The following is a 23,452-nucleotide window of genomic DNA, read 5'->3' as shown; positions in this document are numbered from 1 at the left end:
CTGCTATATAAATGTAGGCTGGGGAGTGCAGTACATCACACAGATAGCTCAAAAGGGTGTACTCGTATTCTTTGGCATGCTTAAAATTTTCAAGTTGGTCATACTTAAACTTTTGCTCAGAACTGGTACTCCAGTTTGGGCCACTGGTTTGTCGCAGCTATGCCATTTTGGAGTGGTCATAACTCACTGTCCCACAGTAACAAAATTTAGTCCCATCGTAACAACATTGTAACAAACAAAATGTCAAACACTTCCATAATTCAGCATGTTATCTTTTACACCTTTATTTGGGCTCCCAATACACAAATCAAGGATATGTTCATCAATACAGAGTCTGCTTTAGATCTCATGATACATTGAATGGAAGGAGGTCTGGACTGATGCAATAAACCAATAACAGTTTAATTCTGAACTACAGTCCTATATACACAATCTTATTTTAGAGATCTGTATTTTCTTGTAGTTAATAACATTTATCATACTGAATAGTAATTGACAAGGTACAATCACACGGCCTTTTTTTTTTTTTGCGCTTTCAGCCGCTATATCTTAAATGCACTTTCACAGCAGATGTAAAGTAAACTTCATTTTAGCTCTATAGTGAATCTGCACAAAACTTCAGGCACGGCCCGATAGGCAAATGGAGTTCCCCTCACATTTTTATTTGTTCGGAACTGTTGATGCGCTCTTTTAAATATATGCAGACCGTGTTTCCTAAGAGAGACGCCAAAGTTTTGCTTTTGTTTTCGTCAGCAAACCGACGAGGTGATACATCTCCACAGATACAGGTAATAAACCCAAACAGAGGAAGATTCGTTCTTTTATCAAAAATTCAAGACCTGAGATTTTTAGTGAAACAAAATGTCTTAACATACAAAAACGGAAGAAAAAACAAACAAACAAAAAAACATGAACTGTAAACTGTCACAATGGTTGCGTTGCGTCTTCCCTTTTGTGACTAAAAACATCCGTGTTAAAAATAGATGTCAGCTCAAGTTAAGAGAACATTTAAAAACCTCTTTTTTCAGCCGCATTTCAAAAACATCCAATTTTTGAGTGTGCGCTGCACGCTAGTAGTACACAGCTCTATGACATTTGACAGTTTGACAAGAATCATCAATGATCAGTGTGTAGACACGACTGAGGGTGATGCAGAATTCAGATAACTTAAGACAAATAAAATCATTTTTAAAATTTTAATAAACATGGTAATACCTTATTGTAGACAACACTGGGGACTCTCTGGGTTACAAGTTCATCCCTTGGGCACTTAGTAAAGAGTCCAGCATGTCAAAAGTGTCTTTGTAGTCAGTGTGCTGCCCGTTAGATGTCAGCATGCCGTTGGTTCCGTCATGGCCGTGGTGCTCCATCATCCTCTGGTTGCTGTCTGAGTAGTGAGACGAGCTCAGGCTTCCTTTGGAGGTCCTGCTGCTCTTAGACGAGTGGTGGTGGTGGTGGTGGTGGTGATGGTGGTGATTGTGGCTGCCGGCATCAGGGTGGGGTCTCTTACGAGACGAGCCAGAGGAGCTGCCCTCGATGCAGTGGTTGCCGGGAGTACGGGCAGATAAGGAAGAGTTGTCTATTGCCCCTCTGTTGTTTGCACTGAGGGAGTACGAGTGCGAGTGGCTGTGTTTCGAGTGGCGGTGGCTGCTGTGCTCTCTGTGTTTGTCTTTGCCTGGCAGAGCCCCACCCTGCTCCGAGCTGCCGTGGCGCTCCGATGAAACTTTGATCCGCATTTTGAGCTCCTCGCTAGTGGCCGAGCCGTTTTCTGCGTATGAGGCTGCGAGGCGAGGTTTTTTAGAGCTGGGCTTTTCTTTCCTGTCACCCGGCTGGCTGGCCTGCTGCGGCTGAGAACGTTTCTTGTGGTGGTGAGAGGACAACGGCGGAGGAGTGTAGACATCTGTGCTTGGCTCCTCCTTAACGCCGTTCTGCAAGGCCAGCTCGGCCGCGTGTTTCTCTCTGTACTTTTCCAGAGTCAAGACTTTCTGTGGCCGCGAAAAAGCGGCGGTGTTCACAGCGAGCTCGCTGCTAGTCCCGCCTGCAGCTTTGTGTTTGGGCTTCACCAGGGTGAAGTCTGAGTGGGCGGGCTGGGAGAACTGGTCGTACCCGCAAGCCTTTGATTGGTCGTTTAGTGGCTGGTATGAGGCGAACGGGGTTGTGATGGTATTTAGGTTGGGCATATCTGTAGAGTCTGATGCTGAGGGGAAAAAGGAGTTGGTGACACCAGGAAGGCTTTCTAAGGATGTTCCCTGGAAGGCAGTGTCCCCAGTTGAACCATCTGTCTTTGGCTTCTTAGCAGCTTGAATCGCCTGCAGACAGAAAAGGCAAACTCAGCATGACATACGAACAATACAAATCTCCACAGTACCAGCTGTGCCCTATGTTCTGGGCTGTCTGATGTTTTTCACCTACCCTCCAGTTTCGTATCCTCTTCAGCTTGCTGGGTGTCTTCTCCAGGATTTGAAGAAACTCATGGGTGAGCTCTGAAAACAAACAAGGCAGCCTCAGCTCTACCAGCTCTCTAACAAGGGCTCAATTGTAACACACAAGGTGGACAAATCCACTGAGCGGGACTCGCTATAATTATCAAAACAAAACCATCAGCTGGCTCTACAGAGCTCTTGCAGATGGACTCCAGGACCCAGAGAAGGAAGACGACCAGTGTCACCATTTGCAGTGAAAGACTGTATAACTGCAGTTTGAACATACGACACTAGATGCACCGAATAAGCAGATGAACTATTCTAAGGACAGCAGTAACGTGGCCATTCAGATCAGAGCTCGCTGTTTAGAAGAAACGTTTAAAGTACGAGTAAGACGATGGTCCAGTGTCAACTCTGTTCTAGACGAGGGATAAGGAAGGAAACAGGTAACGTTGCTAAAATTTAAAGTCGGAGCCTTCAGACTATGAAGAACTAGGGCAACACATTTTCAGATTAAAGGTGAATTACAGGTGTGTGCGACTACTAGACAAAAACAGTCACTATTCTCAATCCTGGGTACCAGATGTACTTGTCATTTAATCTAAATGTTAATAATTAAACATTTTAATTGATACCCAGTGCTGGTGTTGTGTCCTAAATGTTATGCAGCCATCTGCCACCAGATAGAGCTGCAGCTCCATAAAGCCTCAGTGTTCCCTGTGAAATAAAGTCAAACCTCATACTAGAAAGTAGTACATATGCAGGGTTTTCCTGGCTCAGAATGGACCTTTGGTTGAGGGGCGATTTTATATGTTAACAAAGCAGAAATCGCAGCACAGCCAACATTTTAATGTGTGTTTGGGGATTTTTATCAGATGACCTCTGTGCTGTAAAATCAGGACAAATAAATTACTGAAAAGCAAAGCCCGATTTGTGTTAAGTCTTTGTGGGTGAGGTCACTGTTACGTACTCGTGCAGCAGTCTGACAATAAAAAGAGAAAAGTGTTTATCGTGATCTGATCTACAGTCTGCACAGAAACAGATTCCTCAGTTCCTCTGATACACAAGACATGGAAATGTGCTGGTGCTAAAACTTTGTGGCCCACACAAAGCAAACACTTGTGTCACACCCAATTTAGTGTTGGCAATGCCGTAATATACTACTGCTGGAAGCTCTGGGAGAGCCTGGGCTAAAAGTGAGACCCAGCTTATTCACCATCTGTCTAAAACACAGCAGCTGTGGATGAAGAGAGACCACACTGTTGGAAGGTGAACACAGTGTGTTTGAAGTTTATGTTGCTTTTTTAAACACATTTAAAGATGCTTGATCAGAAAGAAGAGTTTGTAACTTTTTTGTGCTTTATGAAATGCTGAGAAGACACTTTCCTTGTACGAACTGTGTGACTTTACTTTGCTGGGATGTGAATTTCTACAACTCAAAATATGCTCTTACCGTTAAGCAGCTGTAACGTTACTGTGCGGTCCACATACTCCCACCAGTGTTTGCCATCTGTAGACACAGGGATCTCCCATTTGGACCACTTGCAGGCCAGGTGGATGCAGACACATGCGACGACTGTGGGCCTGTACTGTAGGCAGAAGGTGGTGAGGTGCAAACTGCAGGAGACAAGAAACGCAAAAGACGACTGTCAGCTGACGGATCTGCGCACCAACTTGCATGATCTACTATATATTTTACTGTTTAACAGACAAACAGTGGTGACTGTCAGATTCAGTTATCTTCGTATCACATACACATATCCTTACCTCACAGGACTCCCTGTCTAAAACCTATATCTGTTAGATTGTGTTCCTAAATGTCTCAAATGATTACATAAATATAGACGTACTGATTTTTATTATTTGTTTTGTGTTAATGTAAAAATGATGGAAATTACAAAACAACAGCGTTTCTTAATCTCTTAAGAAAAATAAAGAGTTTCAGTTTTGATATTTTTACACAGCGCTTATATACAGTATAAAATTAGTGACGATTCAAATGTAGCCACGCTGAGACTGAGAAACACTGATGTTGATAGCCAAGACAAGTGATTACGCTTTCAGTTTTCTACAGTTAATTTCTCCCACACCCTAACACCCAAACTACACTGCAAACTGCCCCACAAAGCCTGTGGGCAGCTTTGAAGTCATCATGTCACAGCAGTTTAATGTCACAACCAGTCTGTGGGCCACTCTTGCTTGTGCTCTTACGTGTCCTTCAGCCGGCTGCAGAGAAGCGCAAAGCCCACTGTCTGCGCTTTTCATGCCGTTTCCCCTGATGATGTTTCACACCTCTTTCGTGGTGACCTCAGCTGTCGCTCCCTTAAAAGTTCAGGCCAATAAGTAGTCCACACTGAGCTACAAGTCGTTGTTTTTGTTGGAAGAATGTGTCAAAGCTAGTTTATGTACCCCTGTGTGTACACAGCTAGCTACACACCAACAGTACTAAGTACCAACAAGCTTAACAAGTCATTCATCAAATGTCTTTGAATCACTGGAAGCTAAATGAACAATGACGTCTATATTCTTCCAAGCAGAACACACAGGCCCAACTAACAGAAGCGTTTAAATATGGGGTTGCAAAGAAATGGGTTATGTCACAGTAGCAATGTCCATCTTTTATATACAGAGTGTGTGCTTAAAAAAATAGAGGCCTATTGTTGCATTTGAAGCCCACAGACAATATATATTTGCACTTTATTATATGTTTCAACTCTATTAGCCTTAGTCTAAAACTTTAGGAGAAAGTAAGTAAAAGATGTGTCTATTATTCATCTGTAAAACAAAAAATCTTGAATAACTAAACGTTTGCTATGTCGAGCTTCCTATGTCACAACAGTGGCTGTCTTTTTACCAGGCTAAATCACCATGGTAACATAAAACCAGGAGACTTACGTTCAGAGGTTTAGTTTGAAATCAGCTTAAATGCCCTTTGTAATATACTTTCTCCCCCAATCAACATGATTTTCACTTTGATATGTACAAACCAAAACAACATCCATGTCTCCAAAATTAGAGTATGGGACAGTTTTAATGCTTAGGTAAATCCAGTTTAAAGCGAACCCTTCATCTGATTAAGACTGAATGGAGAAGACAAGACTCACAAATATTTTGTGTGGAAAAAGATTCACGTAACGCATGAAGTGCCCCTTGTTATGTGAGCACGAACAGAGTCTGAAGGAAGAAGGGATTTAGGTTTTGTTGAGCTAGCTAATATTCCTCACAGTACTCCGTAGTGACCCTCTGGAGTCCTCTAGAACAAAAGCATTCAGTTTGCAGTATAGTTTGGCGTTTCATTGTTAGCTCCTCTGGATTTAAAAAAAGATCAAAAAGAAACATTTAAAAAGAACAGTAACCGTACTTACCAAGAAACTCTAAAAGTTTAAGAATCTTTAGTGGCAATCTATATTCAGGCTACCGTTTGAGACTTTTTTTTTTAAAGACATGTGCACTCGGTACCAAACAACTTCGAGAGGTAAACAGCAACACTACACTCCACATTGTGCATTCAACCCCTATGTGCCAACACAGAGCCCTTGTACAATACACCGCACACAGCAGCCTGGTCGGTACTTCCCCATTGGGGGTTCCCAGGATCCAAGTGCAAACAGGGCGTTGGACACAGGAAGGGGTACCCTGCAGTGCAGGAAGCTATAGTGTGCCATTACAGTGCAATAATGGGAACAGGATAACAACCTGTTGGTAGCCATATAATAGGAAGTCTGTGCCAAATCCTTGCTTGCTGTAAAACAAGAGAAAAAACTGGTTTTAGAGCAAAGCTGATAACACACAGCAGTAGTTCTTGAAAAGTAACAGGTGAGGAAAAAGGTAATACCTCGCACTAGCTGGGAACATCGCACAACATCTGTGTGCGGATGATCAACTGTTATTTCAAAACCTGCAACCAGGAAGGAAGATTGTCAGGCAGAGGTGCAAATACAGAAGCAGAACATCAGTGAGATAATGTTTTGGGTTTTTTTTTTACATTTGCTCAACAGAACGGGAGGAAAAACGCTGCATCAGAATATGTGAAAAAGTGTCAGCATGCATGTGTGGTACTTTAGTCATTTTCTTCTGTGTGTAACCCCCCTCTTGGTGTTACACTGGTCTATTGTAGAAACCAGGAAAACCAAGGACAGCAGAAAGTGTGTGCAGTCTGTGCAGCGCAGCCTGTACTCACCCAGAGTTTGTAGCACGATTGTTTCCAGTGCTACAAGCTCTTGTGCCTGCTGCTGGAATGCCTGAAACAGATCAAGCCGTGAAGAATTAAAAACGACCCTCGACAACCACAAACAAATCCATTTTTATAAGCGCACACACAAAACAAAAATACAATCAGTGGACAGGAATGTTAATGGAGCAAGCCTGTTAGCATTATACATTAGGGATGTCACAAAACTCGAATTTCAAACTCGATACCATTTTCAATGCCATGGAAAGGTGTCGACACCATGCTGCAACAACAGGAGCAATGGCGCAGAATTCATTTCTGCTGCAGCTGTTTACATCCCCAGTTCTGCTCATCAGACCTGAAACCCATCTGATTCCTGCTCTGCTCTGGATTTCACTCATTATTTGCTCGGATTAGTTCTCCACACGCTGAACTCTACTCAGTTCAGCTACGGATCGCCTGCTAGTTCATAAAGCCAGCGACCCGTCAGTGTTTGTAATCTACTCTGCCACGGCTCAGTACTCCAGCACGACCTGCAGTCTACCAGCTGTTACTTTAATGCTAACAGATGGCTAATGTGGCTATCAGATAACTGCTAAAAGGTAAATGGCTAATGCTAACGTGTGCGCCTTCCAGGTTAACATTTATGAAAACTGTTTAATACTTTAATGCTGTTGAAATGGAAACTTTCCTGACCTCTGAAATTCCTCCTGAACTCTTCTTCAGTGTTATGAAGGTTAACTACTTCAGCTGTTAGTGAGAGGAGGAGCTGTGTGAAGTTGTGTGTCGAAGGCTGAGGCAAAAGACAGCACTGTTGGTATCGATGCTGTTGTAAAGAAGTTTCGTAATTCAGTAGGAATTTTAGTATAAATTATAACCAAGTATCATTTCTTTGTGAACTCTACTGGATATAATTGGTTTAATTTGGTGGACACACACGCTGACATACACAGACACGTTTATACAAAAACTGAAAAGGTTGATGTGTGTCCGTCTCCGTTTTGGATGGGTGGAATTTTTTCTGTATACTTGTGGCGGTCACCTTGTGCTAACAGTCAAGACTGAATTAAGCCCACCCAATCATCATTAACAATTACATTTTCTTTTAAGTAAATGGAAGTTTAAAACCTCAAAAAAGCCAATATGGCTTATGACAGAGGAAAAACAAAAGAAACAGCCATGCTGCAAAACATGAAAAAATTTGGATGTAACCAAATTATCTTTGTCCTTTCTTGTACAACAAACTAAGACTGAAAGACTTTTGATTAAATTAAGAAAATTCAGCATGCAACTCACGTTTAACAGTCTCTGATACTCAACATTATCTATGATGACACTCAGCGAACTGTAACAGAGGCTACTTCTGTGAAAAGCATTTGATTAAATTAAGCAAATTCAGTAATTAACTCACATCAGTCTCTGACTTCAGAGTCAGCTGTGACAACAGATACGTTTATTCTAGACATCAAACTGCAGCTGCGATTACTTTACAGACAAAAAGCTGCAGTTTGCTGCCTGCCATCGCTGCCTCCAGTCAGAGGTCAAACCTAACAAATGGTGCGATCCACACAGACTCCAGTACACATCTCATGAGTGTCGCCTGCTTTTCACCAGACAGCAGAGCTCAAAGTAATCACTTTGTTAATCAAGGCCTTTCCAGCTCATTTTCACATTAAATTATTATTATCCCGATCTACTCAGCCATGTCGACATCTGGCACTTCTGACACACAGGAGTGGGCCTTCACATGCAAAGAAAAATAATGGTTATGCATCTGCCCTCTTTTATATAAATGTGGTTGTGGGGAACAGTTGTGCCAAACCAATGAAAGACTCTAGTACAGGCATGGGCAAACTACGGCCCATCAAACGTTTTGATCCGGCCCGCCAAACTTGAAAAAAAATTAATAAATTAACCTTGTTAATGTTTTATTTCCCCTGCAATTCTGATGTGATGAAGCTTCCCCGGAGTAAGCTTGTTAACGTCACCACAGATGGATCTCTGAATTTAACGGGAAAAAACGTTGGCCTGCTGAGGAGAATCCAGAATAAAGTGAAAGATGAAAACCCTGACCAGGATGTCATTTTTCTCCACTGCATCCTCCACCAGGAATCTCTATGTAAATCGGTGTTACAGCTGAATCATGTTGTGAATCCTGAGGTGAAACTTGTCAACTTCATACGCGCACGGGGACTTCAGCACCGTCAGTTCATTGCATTCTTGGAGGAAACTGATGCGGATCACCAGGACCTGCTTTATCACTCCCGTGTCCGCTGGTTGAGTTTGGGCAAAGTGTTTCAACGAGTGTGGGAGCTCAAAGAGGAGATTGGCGTGTTTTTGGAGCGGCAGGGGAAGACTGAGGAATTTCCTGAGCTGAGCAACAAGAGCTGGATGTGTGACTTTGGGTTTGCTACGGACGTATTTTCACACTTGAATGAGCTCAACGTGAAACTGCAGGGGAAGGAGCACTTTGTGCATGACATGCACACAAACGTGAAAGCCTTCAAATCCAAGCTGGCTTTATTCTCCAGGCAGATTTTGAACACGTCATTCACTCATTTTCCTACACTAGGCACGCTGAAAGAGGCCGGAGCAAAAGTAAAGAAATACAGTGAGTCACTGGATGCACTGCACGGAGAATTCTGCCGTCGGTTTTTGGATTTCGATAAAATTGACAATCACTGGCCTTTCCTCTGTCACAAGACCCTGAAACAGCTCCAGAGGAGCTTCAGCTCGAACTCATCGACCTTCAGTCCAACCCTGCCTTAAAAGAGAAGTTCAGCTCTCTGAAACTAAATGACTTCTATGCTTCACTCAATGATGCCGCGTTTCCAAATCTAAGACGAAAAGCGCAGATGATGTTGGCTTTGTTCGGCTCTACCTTCGTGTGTGAACAGACATTCAGCGTCATGAACATCAACAAAGCCAGCCACAGATCCAAGTTAACAGACCTACACCTCAGATCCATCCTGAGAATCGCCACAACAAAACTAACTCCAGACTTTGATGCGCTGCCTAAAAAAGGAGACCAACAACACTGCTCCCATTAAAATGTGTGTCTCCGTGATACGCACGTTGTTAAAATGAACAGTGTGCGCAGATCAAATATAACGCTTCACAGACTGACTTGCTGCAACTGTTTCGTTCTTGCACTGGTCGTTGTTGACTTTTGGCACCGGGGAAACAAATTGAATAAAAGGAACAGGACAAGTACATCTGCATCTCCTACCGTTTTTGAAAAAAAAAAAAAAAAAGAGTCAGGAGGAGAGTGATGTGATATCCTGAAGGATAACAGAACTTTCAGTGCTTTAAAATAAAATGTTCATTTATTTGATTTTCAGTGTTTAAAGACTCATTTCGAAGTCAGAGATTTTATTGTAATGTTCTTCTTCATTTTCATTGGAAATTAAAGCACATGTTTTCTCCATATCCCAAGATGTGTATTTTCCCCCCCAATGAGGTGATGTTTTCAAAGCATGCCATCTATCTGCTCCTGTTCCGGCCCCTTTGTCAAATGTTAGAACTCAATGTGGCCCACGAATCAAAAAGTTCGCCCACCCCTGCTCTAGTATAAACATGGTTAGAACCCGATGAAGAGAAGAAGGACGGGCAAGTTTTTTTTATACATTTAAAAAGGGTGAAAGGTCCAAAAGACAAATGTTAAGAGCCATTTTGTCTATTTAGCTGATGTCATCCTACGCTTTGGAATTAGTCACCAACCATATGTGAGCAAGGCTTTCCAGCAAACATTCACTTCACACTGGGAGTGAGATAACTTCCAGGTATGTCTCCGCCTCTCCTTTCTCTAGGAACAGCACCGTTTTTTGTGCTTGGGGCCACGTAGTATGCATTATAAAGGATAGCTAGCACTACCTTAACGGTCACATAACCCCCAAATGACCCAGGCTCACTCCTAGTAGTGGTATTGTTATTTCCAATCTCACAAGGTAATGATAGGATAATCAGACCATGGAAAAAGGTGCTCAACCTTTAAGACTGTTTCCTTTCAGCTCATGGCACAAAGTTGGTTTAGAAGATTATATACTGGCATAAACCGAGGGATCGTAAAACCTCAGAACTAGTGATCAACATGTGTTAAAGTTTTCCAGAGCTAAATAAGAGATCTGAAATAAAATAGATCAGCAGGACACATATCGAAAAGAAAAACAAATAGACCAAAAACCTCGGCTTCACGTTTCTACTAGTCGCAGCATCAGTACAATCCATATGTAACCTCTAAAAACCACACTGTAAGGTCTGTGAAACATTAACTTACAAAGTATGGAAAAACATAAGCTCCAGAGCAGTCACAGTTTACTCACGTTGCTTTTAGTGTCCAGGGGAGGATCTTGTGGGTTAATCCAGGCATGGGCTATTTTAATGACGTGCTCCAGCTTCCTGGGCTGCTCCTCAACTTTAGCTGCCAGGAACAACGTAGTCTGGGAAATTATCTATACAAGGGAGGAAAGGAAAAACACAGTTTTGCTAGTCTGCGGCAAAGGTGATCGTGATATCAGCGAACAACGCAGCGATACTTACATTTCTATTGAATTTGGTGAAGGAGTGGATCATATAAAACCTGTGCATATAAACTATAGCAGTGTTGATAATTAATTGAGAGCTGAGTGAACGGTTAAGGAAATCACATGGATGGTTCACAGGCAAATAAACAACGCCATTAGATTAGAAAGCTTAGTACTGAGTTAAGGCCTTGGAGATCGCAAAACGTGAGGCCGCGGGTTAAAACCCTGTCAACACACTCATAATTACACAAAGCCCACATTTCCAATGTGGGCTGGAATCGTGTATAGAGTGGCAAAATGTTTACAACACACATACGACTAATATCAGTATCTCTGCTTTTAGTAGACAAAAGCTAACAATAGAAACAACAGACTGACGAGCCAAACAATAGCTAAGCTAGCTAGCGGGCCTCATCACCTCCGGCGGGTCACAAACGTCCTGTGAGAGGAGTTAAAATGGCTCATCTTATCAGAGAGGCCTATGTATACAACACCGAACCATTGGACACCTGTTTACACAATCACAGGATAAAATATAACAAGCATTTCATTTCGAGCCGCACTCTATGCTAATGCTAACTACAGACAGCCCGCCTGCCGTCCGGCAAGACTCAGCGTTTCAGAAAGGATACACGTTGAGTCTCTGGCCAATTTCTTGGATTAAGTTGGCAGCCTGCTGTCGGTAAGCGAGCTCTTTGTCTGCTTCTATTCCACAGCGTCGAGACGGCGTATTTTCGAGCTGCTCCCGGGTGAAGAGCCATTTCGTAGAGGGTCCCCGGTGGACCGCCATTACGCTCCCACTGCCAAGCCCGACGGTCTAGCACCGGGAGGGAGTGGGGCAAGCGGGGCACCGGAAGGAAGAGAGAAGACGCGTAAACCGACACGAAACCGGTAATATATTCTGTGAATAGCGCCCCGACGGTCGGTGGTGCAAATCGCACGCCGTGTAGACAATGCGTTACTGGTGTTCCAACCCGATTTTGTTTACAAATAAAAAACAAACAAACAAACCCAAAAACTAAAGCTGAATTATGTAATTACTCCAGTAGGTTGCTTTATTTAGCCCAGAAACACTAACAGCTTGTCTGTGTAGTTTCGCAGTAACCATTTAAATTAAGACTAGCGAGAACGGGAGTACGGACTCGATTTAAAAAATAAAAACGAAAATATTTATATTATTAAATATTACCCACTACAGGTCACAACTGTACTTTGGGCATTGCTGCTATTATATGTATTATATGTATAAGTGTATATAATGATGCAAGTGCCCTTTGACTGCTTTACCTTTGTGCCGATTTTTATTAAAATCAAACATAAAGTACAAAAGACTTATGAAAGCAGGCATGCGGGTTAGTTTTGTTTGTTTGTTTGTTTATTAACAATTTTACTGTTATGGATGTTTACACATCCAAAAAATGATCACTGTGCATTAAAGTAGTTAGCACATGTTGATGATGTCATCAAGCTGCGCCTGTTTTGGTGAAAGCATCGCAGCAGCTAAAACCATTATCATCTGCAAATTATGGCATGCGACAGTCATAGCAAAGAGATGAAGCACTTTTGAAATATGGGGAAAGCCAAAAACTACGCTTCCTCCATTTCCGTAACATTGATTCATTAATGTTGAATTCTCTCGCAACTGTTCTATTCCCATGTTGTTGCAGTATATTAATAACTAACCTCGTATTGTGGATGAGTAATAACCAGTTGTTCTCCTGACTGAAGTTTGGCCCGTGTATAGCATCTTGCTATGCGATTGCATTTGTCCCTGACCACCAGAATCCCTCACGTTAACTTTTAATGAGTGGGAAAAAAGTTGGCGTTCATCCTCCAGCTTCACTATGCTAATGTTATGCTAACATAGCTGTGTCGCTAGCAATCACATAGCACATCATTATATACCAGATAATCCAACTTCAGTGTTGCCCTATCATATATGTATGTGCTCTTAATCTGAAAGGTATAAATACGGAAGTGTGTGTTCAATAAATGTTGGCGCAGAGGAAGGCGTGTGCCTCTGATGTAAAACTCTAACAAGGTGTATGTGGTTTATTCCTCCATGAGATGTGCGAGTTACCACGGTATTTCTGCCTTAGAAAATGGAACATCCAACAGGTTATGGGCCCAGAAGGGATGTGGGAAGCCGGTGGAACCGTCTGTGCTTCGACGGAGATGAGAGAAACTACGAATTGTGGGAAACAAAGTTCCTGGGATACATGCGGCTACTTGGGCTAAAGGCCGCCATTTTGGACGAGCCCGGCGAGTCGGAGGAAGAAGACAAGGACTTGGGCTACGTTCACACTGCAGGCGAAAGCGCATCAAATCAGATTTTTTTGACCCTATGCGACCCATATCCGATCATGGTGTGACAGTGTGAACGGCACAAATCCGATATTTTCAAATCCGATCTGGGTCACTTTCGTATGTGGTACTGAATCCGATCAGTACCACATACTGAATCCGATCCGATGTCTCAGAAAGCGACTGCTGTGTGAACGGTCAAGCCGCATTAAATCCGTCTTTTACGTCACTGATACAAGACAGACGCCAATTATCAGCGCCAGAGAAGACATCGCGAACGCTTCCTGGCCATCCGGTGAAACTGCTGGGAAGACAACGTTGGAGAAAAGTTAACATTTTATTTGTACTGCATAACCTGCAGATTCTGACAGAAATCTGCAACTATCCTTTGAAGCACCGCTCCTCTAAAACAGCAATGAGGATAATTATTAGGTTATCTACATTATTATGTAAATAACAAAATAACTTAAAGCAAAAATCGGGAAACATGAAGTCCGAAGTCTTTATATTAAGGCCATCAGTCAAACAATATAGTTTGTTCTGGGTCTAAACAGAGCGCGTTGTGTATGACGTCTTCTTTTGCGCATGCGGGCCGCTTTGAGCGTTCACACTAGAGAGCGTTTGCTGTCGCATTTTATTTGTAGTGTGAACGAGCAGACAAAAAAATCGGATTTGATCAAAAAAATCGGAATTGAGCATTAAGACCTGCAGTGTGAACGTAGCCTTGGATGAAAAGAATGAAGTAGCTTATGCAGAGCTAATCCAAGTATTGGATGATAGAAGTCTTTCACTCGTGATGAGAGATGCCAGGGATGACGGACGGAAAGCGTTGGGAATTCTGAGAGAGCACTACGCCGGTAAGGGGAAACAACGTGTGATTAGCCTGTATCCGGAGCTAACGTCGCTACAGAAAACGCCCAGCGAGAGCGTCACAGACTATATGATAAGGGCTGAGACTGCCATTACAGCTCTGAGGAATGCAGAAGAGACATTAAGTGATGGACTGCTTATTGCAATGGTGTTAAAAGGGTTGCCTGAATCTTTCAAGCCGTTTGCCATACATGTAACCCACAGTGACAAAGCAATGACATTTAGTGAATTCAAAGCTAAATTAAGAAGCTACGAGAGCACCGAAAAGGCCACATGTTCTGAAGACAATGTGATGAAGGCAAATAACTGGAAGAAAGAGAGAGACAATGCAGAAATCATATGTTACAACTGTGAAAAAAAGGGTCATATAGCACGTGAGTGTTACACAAAGGCCGAAAGGAAAGAACAAAAAGAGAAGCAGTGGTGCGGTTACTGCAAAAGCTCAACGCATAAGGACAGCGACTGTCGCCGACGAAAGAAGATTACTGCTAAACACGTAACCGATGCAGAAGATCATAGTTTCGCGTTCAAAGCTAAAGACTGTGGAAATCAAGGGCTGAAACAGAGAGGCCTAATGGTTGATACAGGGGCCACTTCTCACATTATTACGGACATTCAGAGATTCAAAAGTTTTGATGAGACATTCGCACCTGGAAGACACTTCATGGAGTTAGCTGACGGGACGAGGACGAGTGGGGTCGCACTGAAGAGGGGAGATGTGGAGGTCTATCTACAAGACAGCGAGGGACGAAAGGTGAAGGCGACACTGGAGGGAGCCCTTTACATTCCCTCTTACCTGCAAGATATCTTCTTGGTCCAGGCGGCGACGGCTAAAGGAGCCTCAGTAACCTTCAAGAAGGGCTGCAACCAGCTTATCCATAAGAACGGGACAAGGTTTAAGATAAGTGAATATGAACGCCTATACTATTTGAACAGTGTTACATCTGATCATTATGTTGACAACGACGAATGCAATGGCTGTCATGATGTAGAAACTTGGCACAAAATCCTCGGCCACTGTAACTATGAAGACTTGGTTAAACTAGAGAACATTACCGAGGGTATGAAAATAAAAAGGTAAAGCTAAACATTACCAAGATTGTGAAGTGTGTATAAAAGGGAAATTTATCCAAACCAGGAATAGAGAGCCTGACGAAAGAGCAGAAGAAGCATTAGAGCTAGTGCACACTGACTTAGCTGGACCGATAGAACCAGAAGCTAAAGACGGGTTCAGGTACACGTTAGCATTTACTGATGATTACTCAGGCACAATGTTTGTGTACTTTTTAAAGGCTAAAAGTGACACCGTAAAAGCAACTGAAAGATTCTTGGCAGACGTCGCCCCTTATGGGCAAGTAAAGAGAATCAGGTCAGACAATGGAACTGAATTTACATCTAAAGAGTTTCAGACATTGTTAAATAAAAACACGATAAAGCATGAGACATCAGCGCCGTATTCACCTCATCAGAATGGGACTGCTGAGAGACAATGGCGAACACTTTTTGAAATGGCACGGTGTATGTTGATCGAAAGTAACCTGCCAAAGAGATTATGGACTTATGCTGTTATGACTGCCGCAGTAATTCGTAATAGGTGTTACAACAGACGTACAAAGCAAACCCCTTATTACATGCTGACAGGAAAGAAGCCAGACATGTCGAGGATGGGGATTTTTGGATCAGTTTGCTACGGTTACGGACACAACAAAAAGAAGTTAGATGCGAGATGTGACGAAGGAGTTTTTGTGGGTTACGATAAAAACAGTCCGTCATATCTAGTCTACTACCCTAAAACAGGACGAGTTCTTAAACATAGGTTGGTTAAGTTCCTCACTAAAGGTGTAGTTGAGCACCAAACCCAGACCACTCAGGATGATGACGATGGAGATGATGATTTGACTCCAGGGGACATCTTGAAGTACCCCGCTAGAATGGACAAAACAGGGAATGACCAGAGATCAAATGAAAGTATGATCCTGGAACCTGAAAGTGACATTCAGGACAATGTCATAAATGACACACAAAACTCAGACAAACAGAGTGACAGAACAGAGTCTGAACGATATCCTAAACGAAACAGGAGAAGGCCAGATTACCTGAAAGACTATGTCCAAACTGCAGAAGACGACCAAACATCGCTGACTGTAGATTACTGTTACAGGGTGATGTATAACATACCAAAGACATTTGAAGAAGCTATGCAGTCATCGAACTCTAAGTGTTGGTCAGATGCTATGGAAGATGAAATGAGATCCTTGAAAGACAATAATACGTTTACTCTAACCACGCTGCCAGAAGGTAAAAATGCAGTGGGAGGGAGATGGGTGTATGTGATAAAAGAGAACCCGAATCGGACTAAAACATTTAAAGCAAGATATGTTGCTAAAGGCTATAGCCAAGTTCAAGGCATTGATTACAAAGAAACCTTTTCGCCGACTGCAGATATGACATCAGTGCGTACTCTGATGCAATTAGCAGTACGGTACAACTTTAAACTCCATCAAATGGACGTGAAGACTGCTTATTTGCACGCCCCAATCGATTTTGAGGTGTATATGCAGCAACCAGAAGGTTTTGAAGTAAAATCAGACACAGGTGAAAAACTGGTCTGCAAACTAAACAAATCACTATATGGTTTGAAACAATCTGGCAGGAACTGGAATAAGATGTTACATGACCATTTATGTGAAAAAGGTTACAAACAAAATCCTGTAGACCATTGTGTATATTCCAGACAGACAGCGAGTGAGACAGTGATTCTTATCATCTGGGTTGATGATGTAATCATAGCTGCCAACAGTGAAGACGCTATCAGAAACGTGAAACAAATGTTGAATGAGAAATTTAAAATGAAGGATCTTGGTGAGCTCAAACATTTCTGGGTATTGACTGTATACAAGAGAACCATGAGATAAGACTAAACCAGACACGGTACGTCACAAAAATCCTGGAAAGGTTCAAAATGTCTGACTGTAAGCCACGTTCTACTCCTTGTGAACTCAAAAATGACTTTGATGCACATGGTGAATCAGCTGATTCAGGAAAATATAGAGAATTAGTGGGCAGTTTGATTTACCTAATGACATGTACAAGACCAGATTTGAGTTGGATAGTGAGCAAACTGTCACAATCCCTATCTGAGCCAAAAGAGCATCATTGAACAGCAGCAAAACATGTATTACGTTACCTTAAGGGGACACTAAACAAAGAGCTGTGCTATAAAAGGACAGAAGGAAACCTAAATCTTATAGCATACAGCGATGCAGATTGGGCCACAGATTTGAGTGACAGGAGAAGTACAACGGGTTATTGTTTTGTACTATCCAAAAATGGGCCAGTGATCTGCTGGAAAACCAGGAAGCAAGCTACAGTAGCTTTGTCAACGTGCGAGGCAGAGTACATGGCGATGGCCGCCACAGTACAAGAAAGCTTATACCTCTCACAGCTACTTAATGGCATGGACATTAAAAGGCAATATTCACCAGTTACCATTCTTGCAGACAATCAAGGTGCAATTGCATTGTCCAAAAATCCTATAAACCGTCAAAGATGTAAACACATCGACGTCAAGTATCATTTTATTAGGTCTGCTATAACTGAGAAGGAAGTACAAGTTAAATATTGTGCAACAGAAGACATGGTAGCAGACATCATGACTAAGTCTGTAAGTAAAGTGGAAATAGATAAATTTACGCATATTTTGTTTGGAACATAAATGTTGATATGTGAATATCATGTAAATATGTATATCATGTAAATGTGTAATGTACAGTGTTAAGAGCAAGTGGGGGTGTTGCCCTATCATATACAGGGAGTGCAGAATTATTAGGCAAATGAGTATTTTGTCCACTTCATCCTCTTCATGCATGTTGTCTTACTCCAAGCTGTATAGGCTCGAAAGCCTACTACCAATTAAGCATATTAGGTGATGTGCATCTCTGTAATGAGAAGGGGTATGGTCTAATGACATCAACACATATATCAGGTGTGCATAATTATTAGGCAACGTCCTTTCCTTTGGCAAAATGGGTCAAAAGAAGGACTTGACAGGCTCAGAAAAGTCAAAAATAGTGAGATATCTTGCAGAGGGATGCAGCAGTCTCAAAATTGCAAAGCTTCTGAAGCGTGATCATCGAACAATCAAGTGTTTCATTCAAAATAGTCAACAGGGTCGCAAGAAGCGTGTGGAAAAACCAAGGCGCAAAATAACTGCCCATGAACTGAGAAAAGTCAAGCGTGCAGCTGCCAAGATGCCACTTGCCACCAGTTTGGCCATATTTCAGAGCTGCAACATCACTGGAGTGCCCAAAAGCACAAGGTGTGCAATACTCAGAGACATGGCCAAGGTAAGAAAGGCTGAAAGACGACCACCACTGAACAAGACACACAAGCTGAAACGTCAAGACTGGGCCAAGAAATATCTCAAGACTGGTTTTTCTAAGGTTTTATGGACTGATGAAATGAGAGTGAATCTTGATGGGCCAGATGGATGGGCCCGTGGCTGGATTGGTAAAGGCCAGAGAGCTCCAGTCCGACTCAGACGCCAGCAAGGTGGAGGTGGAGTACTGGTTTGGGCTGGTATCATCAAAGATGAGCTTGTGGGGCCTTTTCGGGTTGAGGATGAAGTCAAGCTCAACTCCCAGTCCTACTGCCAGTTTCTGGAAGACACCTTCTTCAAGCAGTGGTACAGGAAGAAGTCTGCATCCTTCAAGAAAAACATGATTTTCATGCAGGACAATGCTCAATCACACGCGTCCAAGTACTCCACAGCGTGGCTGGCAAGAAAGGGTATAAAAGAAGAAAAACTAATGACATGGCCACCTTGTTCACCTGATCTGAACTCCATTGAGAACCTGTGGTTCATCATCAAATGTGAGATTTACAAGGAGGGACAACAGTACACCTCTCTGAACAGTGTCTGGGAGGCTGTGGTTGCTGCTGCACGCAATGTTGATGGTGAACAGATCAAAACACTGACAGAATCCATGGATGGCAGGCTTTTGAGTGTCCTTGCAAAGAAAGGTGGCTATATTGGTCGCTGATTTGTTTTTGTTTTGTTTTTGAATGTCAGAAATGTATATTTGTGTATGTGGAGATGTTATATTGGTTTCACTGGTAAAAATAAATAATTGGAATGGGTATATATTTGTTTTTTGTTAAGTTGCCTAATAATTATGCACAGTAATAGTCACCTGCACACACAGATATCCCCCTAAAATAGCTAAAACTAAAAACAAACTAAAAACTACTTCCAAGAACATTCAGCTTTGATATTAATGAGTTTTTTGGGTTCATTGAGAACATGGTTGTTGTTCAATAATAAAATTATTCCTCAAAAATACAACTTGCCTAATAATTCTGCACTCCCTATACAAAGACCCGAAAGAAAAGCCTAGAAAAGAACAAGCAGGATTAAAAGAAATGGAGCAAAGATGCGAGCAACTCGAGAAGCAAAATGCAGAAACAAACGATCAGTTGAGAACCCTTATCCTGGAGAAAAAAGCGCTCATGGAAAAATACCTGGAAACGAAGAAAAGAGGCTTCTGCTGGTTATTCAGATGATTTAGCCTCGTCCTCCTCCACCTGTGATCCATCTTAATTTTCACCTCTCCTGTCCTCCCTCTCCCTTTCTCTCCTAACACATATTCCCTACCTTCTTAATCTTTTTTTCACCCTCACCCCCCAACCAGTCCCAGCAGTTGACTGCCCCCTCCTGAGCCTGGTTCTGCTGGAGGCTTCTGTCCGTTAAAAGGCAGTTTTTCCTCCCCACTGTCGCCTAGTGCTTGCTCAGAGGGGATTGTTGGGGTTTTCTCCCCCCCCCTTCATTTACTTGTTTTAATTTTTTCTTTACTTTTTTCAACTTATGTAACAAAATAATAAACCAATTGAATTTATCCTTTGAGTATTTTTCATCTAATCTTTACAGAATTAAGCTCTGTCTTTTATTTGCTTGTTAAAACTCCATAAATGGTGAAGTAAAAACCCTGGGATATGGTTTTAAACATTGAAATAGACTAACCAACTAGTCTAAAACTAAGAAACACTTAAATATTATGTTAAATTGAAAACAGTTAAAAAGAAATATCCCCGTTCAAAAATGTCATGTGATAATCTCATTGGTTTATGGAGTGATGATGACATCATCACTCCTGGAGGGAAAAAGGCGCACAAAAGTGGCAGGCAGACGAAGAAAAAACAGCATAATGATACTTTTACGTTTTGAAATCTACAAAGGTTTGCACTGTGAGAATCAACTTGTGAGAACTGTGACTAATCTTCATGTGTGTGTGTAAAAAAAAATAAATGAATAAAGTGAATAAAGTGTATAAAGTGTGTGGCGAGGGGCTAGTTATTCTGAGAAACCCTACTGCAATAAATGAGGGACCACTGTATATACTTTCTCTTTGAGTCTCCAGGTGAAGGCACAGCCATGAAGTCATCCACTAGACAGTCCCAGATGGCCGTCGCTACCTGGGGGATGATCTGGCTCACCGTGGACACACCGACTCTGTAACTGAACGCGATGGTCCTGAAGGAGTCCCTGGTGGCAAGGAACCTGGACAAAATTGTTCAAAATTAGTATTATGTGTACTGCAGTTACAAAATACATTATTCAACCTCCAAAATACTTTTGTGATGTCAGATTTAAATTACAAAACATAAATCTTACATAAAACATTTTGTAATTATAAGGATAATAACAAAATGTATATTAGATTTAATATAAAACAGTCAGTTGTGTTTTGTTTTAACTTTACCATATCATAATTTGATTGGTAGCAACTTTTACCACTACAGTGAGCCAATCACTCATAATTCCTAAACATGTCAATCAGGTAGGAATGAAGTAAGACATTAATAGAAATAAAGAGTTGTACGTAGCCTTTTCCTTGCATAAATCATTGCTAATATTTTTGAAAAATTAACCTGTGATAAGACAGCATATCAAGATAGAATATGCTGGATAGAACCATATAACTAAAGATGAACCAAACTGTTCACAGTTTTATCTAACTCTCAGTTTTAAGAAAGGCTGGTGACCCCTGTTATAGAGTCTGACAGCTGCAGGGATTATATACAAATATTCAACTATACCAGAATTAAACCAGGTCTAAATAAAAAGGAGTGAGTATCACTACAAAGATTAACCCACAGTGGTCCTCATACCACAGTTTGATATCAGCAAACACCGAGAGCATACACTGATACGACACCACAGCCATGCTATCAATGCAAACACTGATAACAGCATAAATCGAATTAAATCAGGTCTTGATGAGACCTTTTGAGTATCACTAGAAATATTATAAACAGTCGTCTCCATACCACAGTTTGCTATCAGTAAACACCGACAGCATTCACTGTTAGCATAGCACATCCATGTTAGCAGTGTATAAACGATAGTTTAGCATACATTAGCACAGGCATCAATAAAGGACTACCGTATTAAACACTTTTACTAACCGCAGGCAGATGGATAGGCGACAGGGATTGAGCGCCTGTAGTTGGTGTCTAAGCGGGCGATGCTTGAACCAATGCGGGACAGCAGGTCCTCAAACTGGGCGAGGGAAAGACGGTGGTACCGCTGAAAGCGGCCGTCATCCAGGCGCAGCTCCTGGACCAAATGGTGAAACTCACCAAACTGCTCACGCTTCTGGAGGACCTGATGGACCCACCGAGGTACGGCGAGGGCGGCTTAACAAATGACAGCATTTGGCATCCTTTTAAAACACACATACCTAGTAAAGATATAAACCTCACTGTGGCACATATATAGTCATTTTAATATTTCGAATCAAAAACAGTTCTTATTTAATTCAGTGACAGCAACGGGGACAAAGCTATTTTTATAACGCTTTGTCCTGCATCTCGGGAAATAGAAACCTCCGTTCTGAGGGAAGAAGCTGAAATTCACCCCTTAGACGATGGGAACCATTTTTAAGGATTGATAAAGCCATCCTCTGTACCTGCTTAGAGTACAGGGAGGCTAAACAAGACTGTGGCTCACCTATCAGACGACTGGACCATCTCACTATCTGATTTAGAGAGTTTTTCTCTGTGACAGAGGTCTGACCAAACCATGCCACCAAACAAAAGGATAAAACAGACTCAATAAAAGAACGATAAAACAAAGTTAAAATTTTTTGGTCAGTGTGGAAATGAGCAAGTGTCCTAAGGCAATAAAGGTGCTGGTGACCCTTTTTACAAACTGATTTTCAATTTTGATCAAAGTTCAGTTTTTCATTGGTTATGGTCCCAAGATATTTATATGATTGTACTTGCTCTATTTTCTGACCTTTAATTAAAGTGACTACGTCCCCATTTTGTTGTTTCCTAAAATCAATCACCATATCTTTTGTTTTAGATATGTTCAGCTGGAGATAAGACTCCTCACACCACTGAACAAAGTCAACAATGACTGGACCGTGGTTAGTTTCACCCTCTTTCAGTAAGCTGACAGTAACAGAGTCATCTGCATATTTAATAATGACCCTGTTTTCATGTCTGCTCTGACACATATTTGTATAGAGAATGAATAATAAGGGCGACAAGACGCACCCTTAAGGAGAACCTGTAGAGGAGAACACTGGGTCAGACAGAATCCCATTTATTCTCACTCTTGACCTGTCAGTTAAAAAATCAAAAATCCAGCCCACCAGGTTTTTCCTGATGTCAAACTGTTCTAAAAGTCTTTTAATTAAAATATGGGGCTGTATTGTATTAAAAGCTGAAGACAAATCAATGAAAAGAAGACTTGCAAAAGTCCCTTTACTCTCTACATTTTTAAGAATCAGATTTAGTAAAGTCAAAAGTGCGTCTTCCACTCCTCTATTGGGCCTATATGCAAACTGCATTGGATCCAGATGATGTTCAGTCTCTTTCATAATCACATTTCTGATGATTTTTTCAAAGACTTTCATTACAACTGAAGTGAGGGCAACAGGCCTGAAGTCATTTAGAATTTTTGGACGACTAGATTTAGGGATAGGAACCACGACTGCTTCTTTCCAAAGAGAGGGCACATGTTGTGTTTGCAAGGATTTATTAAAAATAACCTGAAATATAGGACTGAGTTCGTCAGGACAAGATTTAATTAGGCGGCCACTAATATTATCAGGACATCACTGAGTTCAATGATAAAGTGCTGAGTATCTCTCAGT

At 41.8% G+C, this 23,452-nt stretch overlaps 1 protein-coding gene across 2 annotated transcripts; it reads right to left on the bottom strand.

The window, feature by feature from the left end:
* Window positions 1-268: 268 nt before the first annotated feature.
* LOC308393775 (cyclin-T2-like) lies at window positions 269-21,911 on the bottom strand. 2 transcript variants are annotated; one of them, XM_080877769.1, is made up of 11 exons: window positions 21,756-21,911; window positions 20,689-20,847; window positions 11,750-11,934; window positions 11,134-11,215; window positions 10,917-11,045; window positions 6,604-6,664; window positions 6,259-6,321; window positions 6,120-6,165; window positions 3,877-4,040; window positions 2,413-2,483; window positions 269-2,309 (listed from the first exon to the last, which is right to left on the bottom strand). In XM_080877769.1, the coding sequence occupies exons 3-11, from the start codon at window positions 11,905-11,907 to the stop codon at window positions 1,248-1,250; spliced, it is 1,836 nt and encodes a 611-aa protein (XP_080733895.1). In that variant the 5' UTR covers window positions 11,908-11,934; window positions 20,689-20,847; window positions 21,756-21,911; the 3' UTR covers window positions 269-1,247. The 2 variants fall into 2 exon arrangements, with proteins under 2 accessions (XP_080733895.1, XP_080733896.1); XM_080877770.1 differs by lacking the exons at window positions 20,689-20,847; window positions 21,756-21,911 and having other exon boundaries at window positions 11,750-12,047.
* Between the last annotated feature and the right edge of the window lie 1,541 nt (window positions 21,912-23,452).

This window comes from Rhamphochromis sp. 'chilingali' (assembly GCF_963969265.1).
Source record: "Rhamphochromis sp. 'chilingali' genome assembly, chromosome: 3".
Lineage (NCBI taxonomy): Eukaryota > Metazoa > Chordata > Actinopteri > Cichliformes > Cichlidae > Rhamphochromis > Rhamphochromis sp. 'chilingali'.
The sequence above is the reverse complement of the archived record's forward strand: the minus strand, read 5'-3'. Positions and strand labels throughout refer to the sequence as shown.

Bases quoted from the DNA above. Each gene is read 5' to 3' on its own strand.
- LOC308393775 (XM_080877769.1), bottom strand. From the start codon at position 11,907: ATGGCGGTCCACCGGGGACCCTCTACGAAATGGCTCTTCACCCGGGAG. The intron at 6,322-6,603 runs GTGAGTACAGGC...TCCTGGTTGCAG, and splicing joins AATCGTGCTACAAACTCTGG to GTTTTGAAATAACAGTTGAT. The intron at 4,041-6,119 runs GTTGTTATCCTG...TGTCTCCTGCAG, and splicing joins TATTATATGGCTACCAACAG to TTTGCACCTCACCACCTTCT.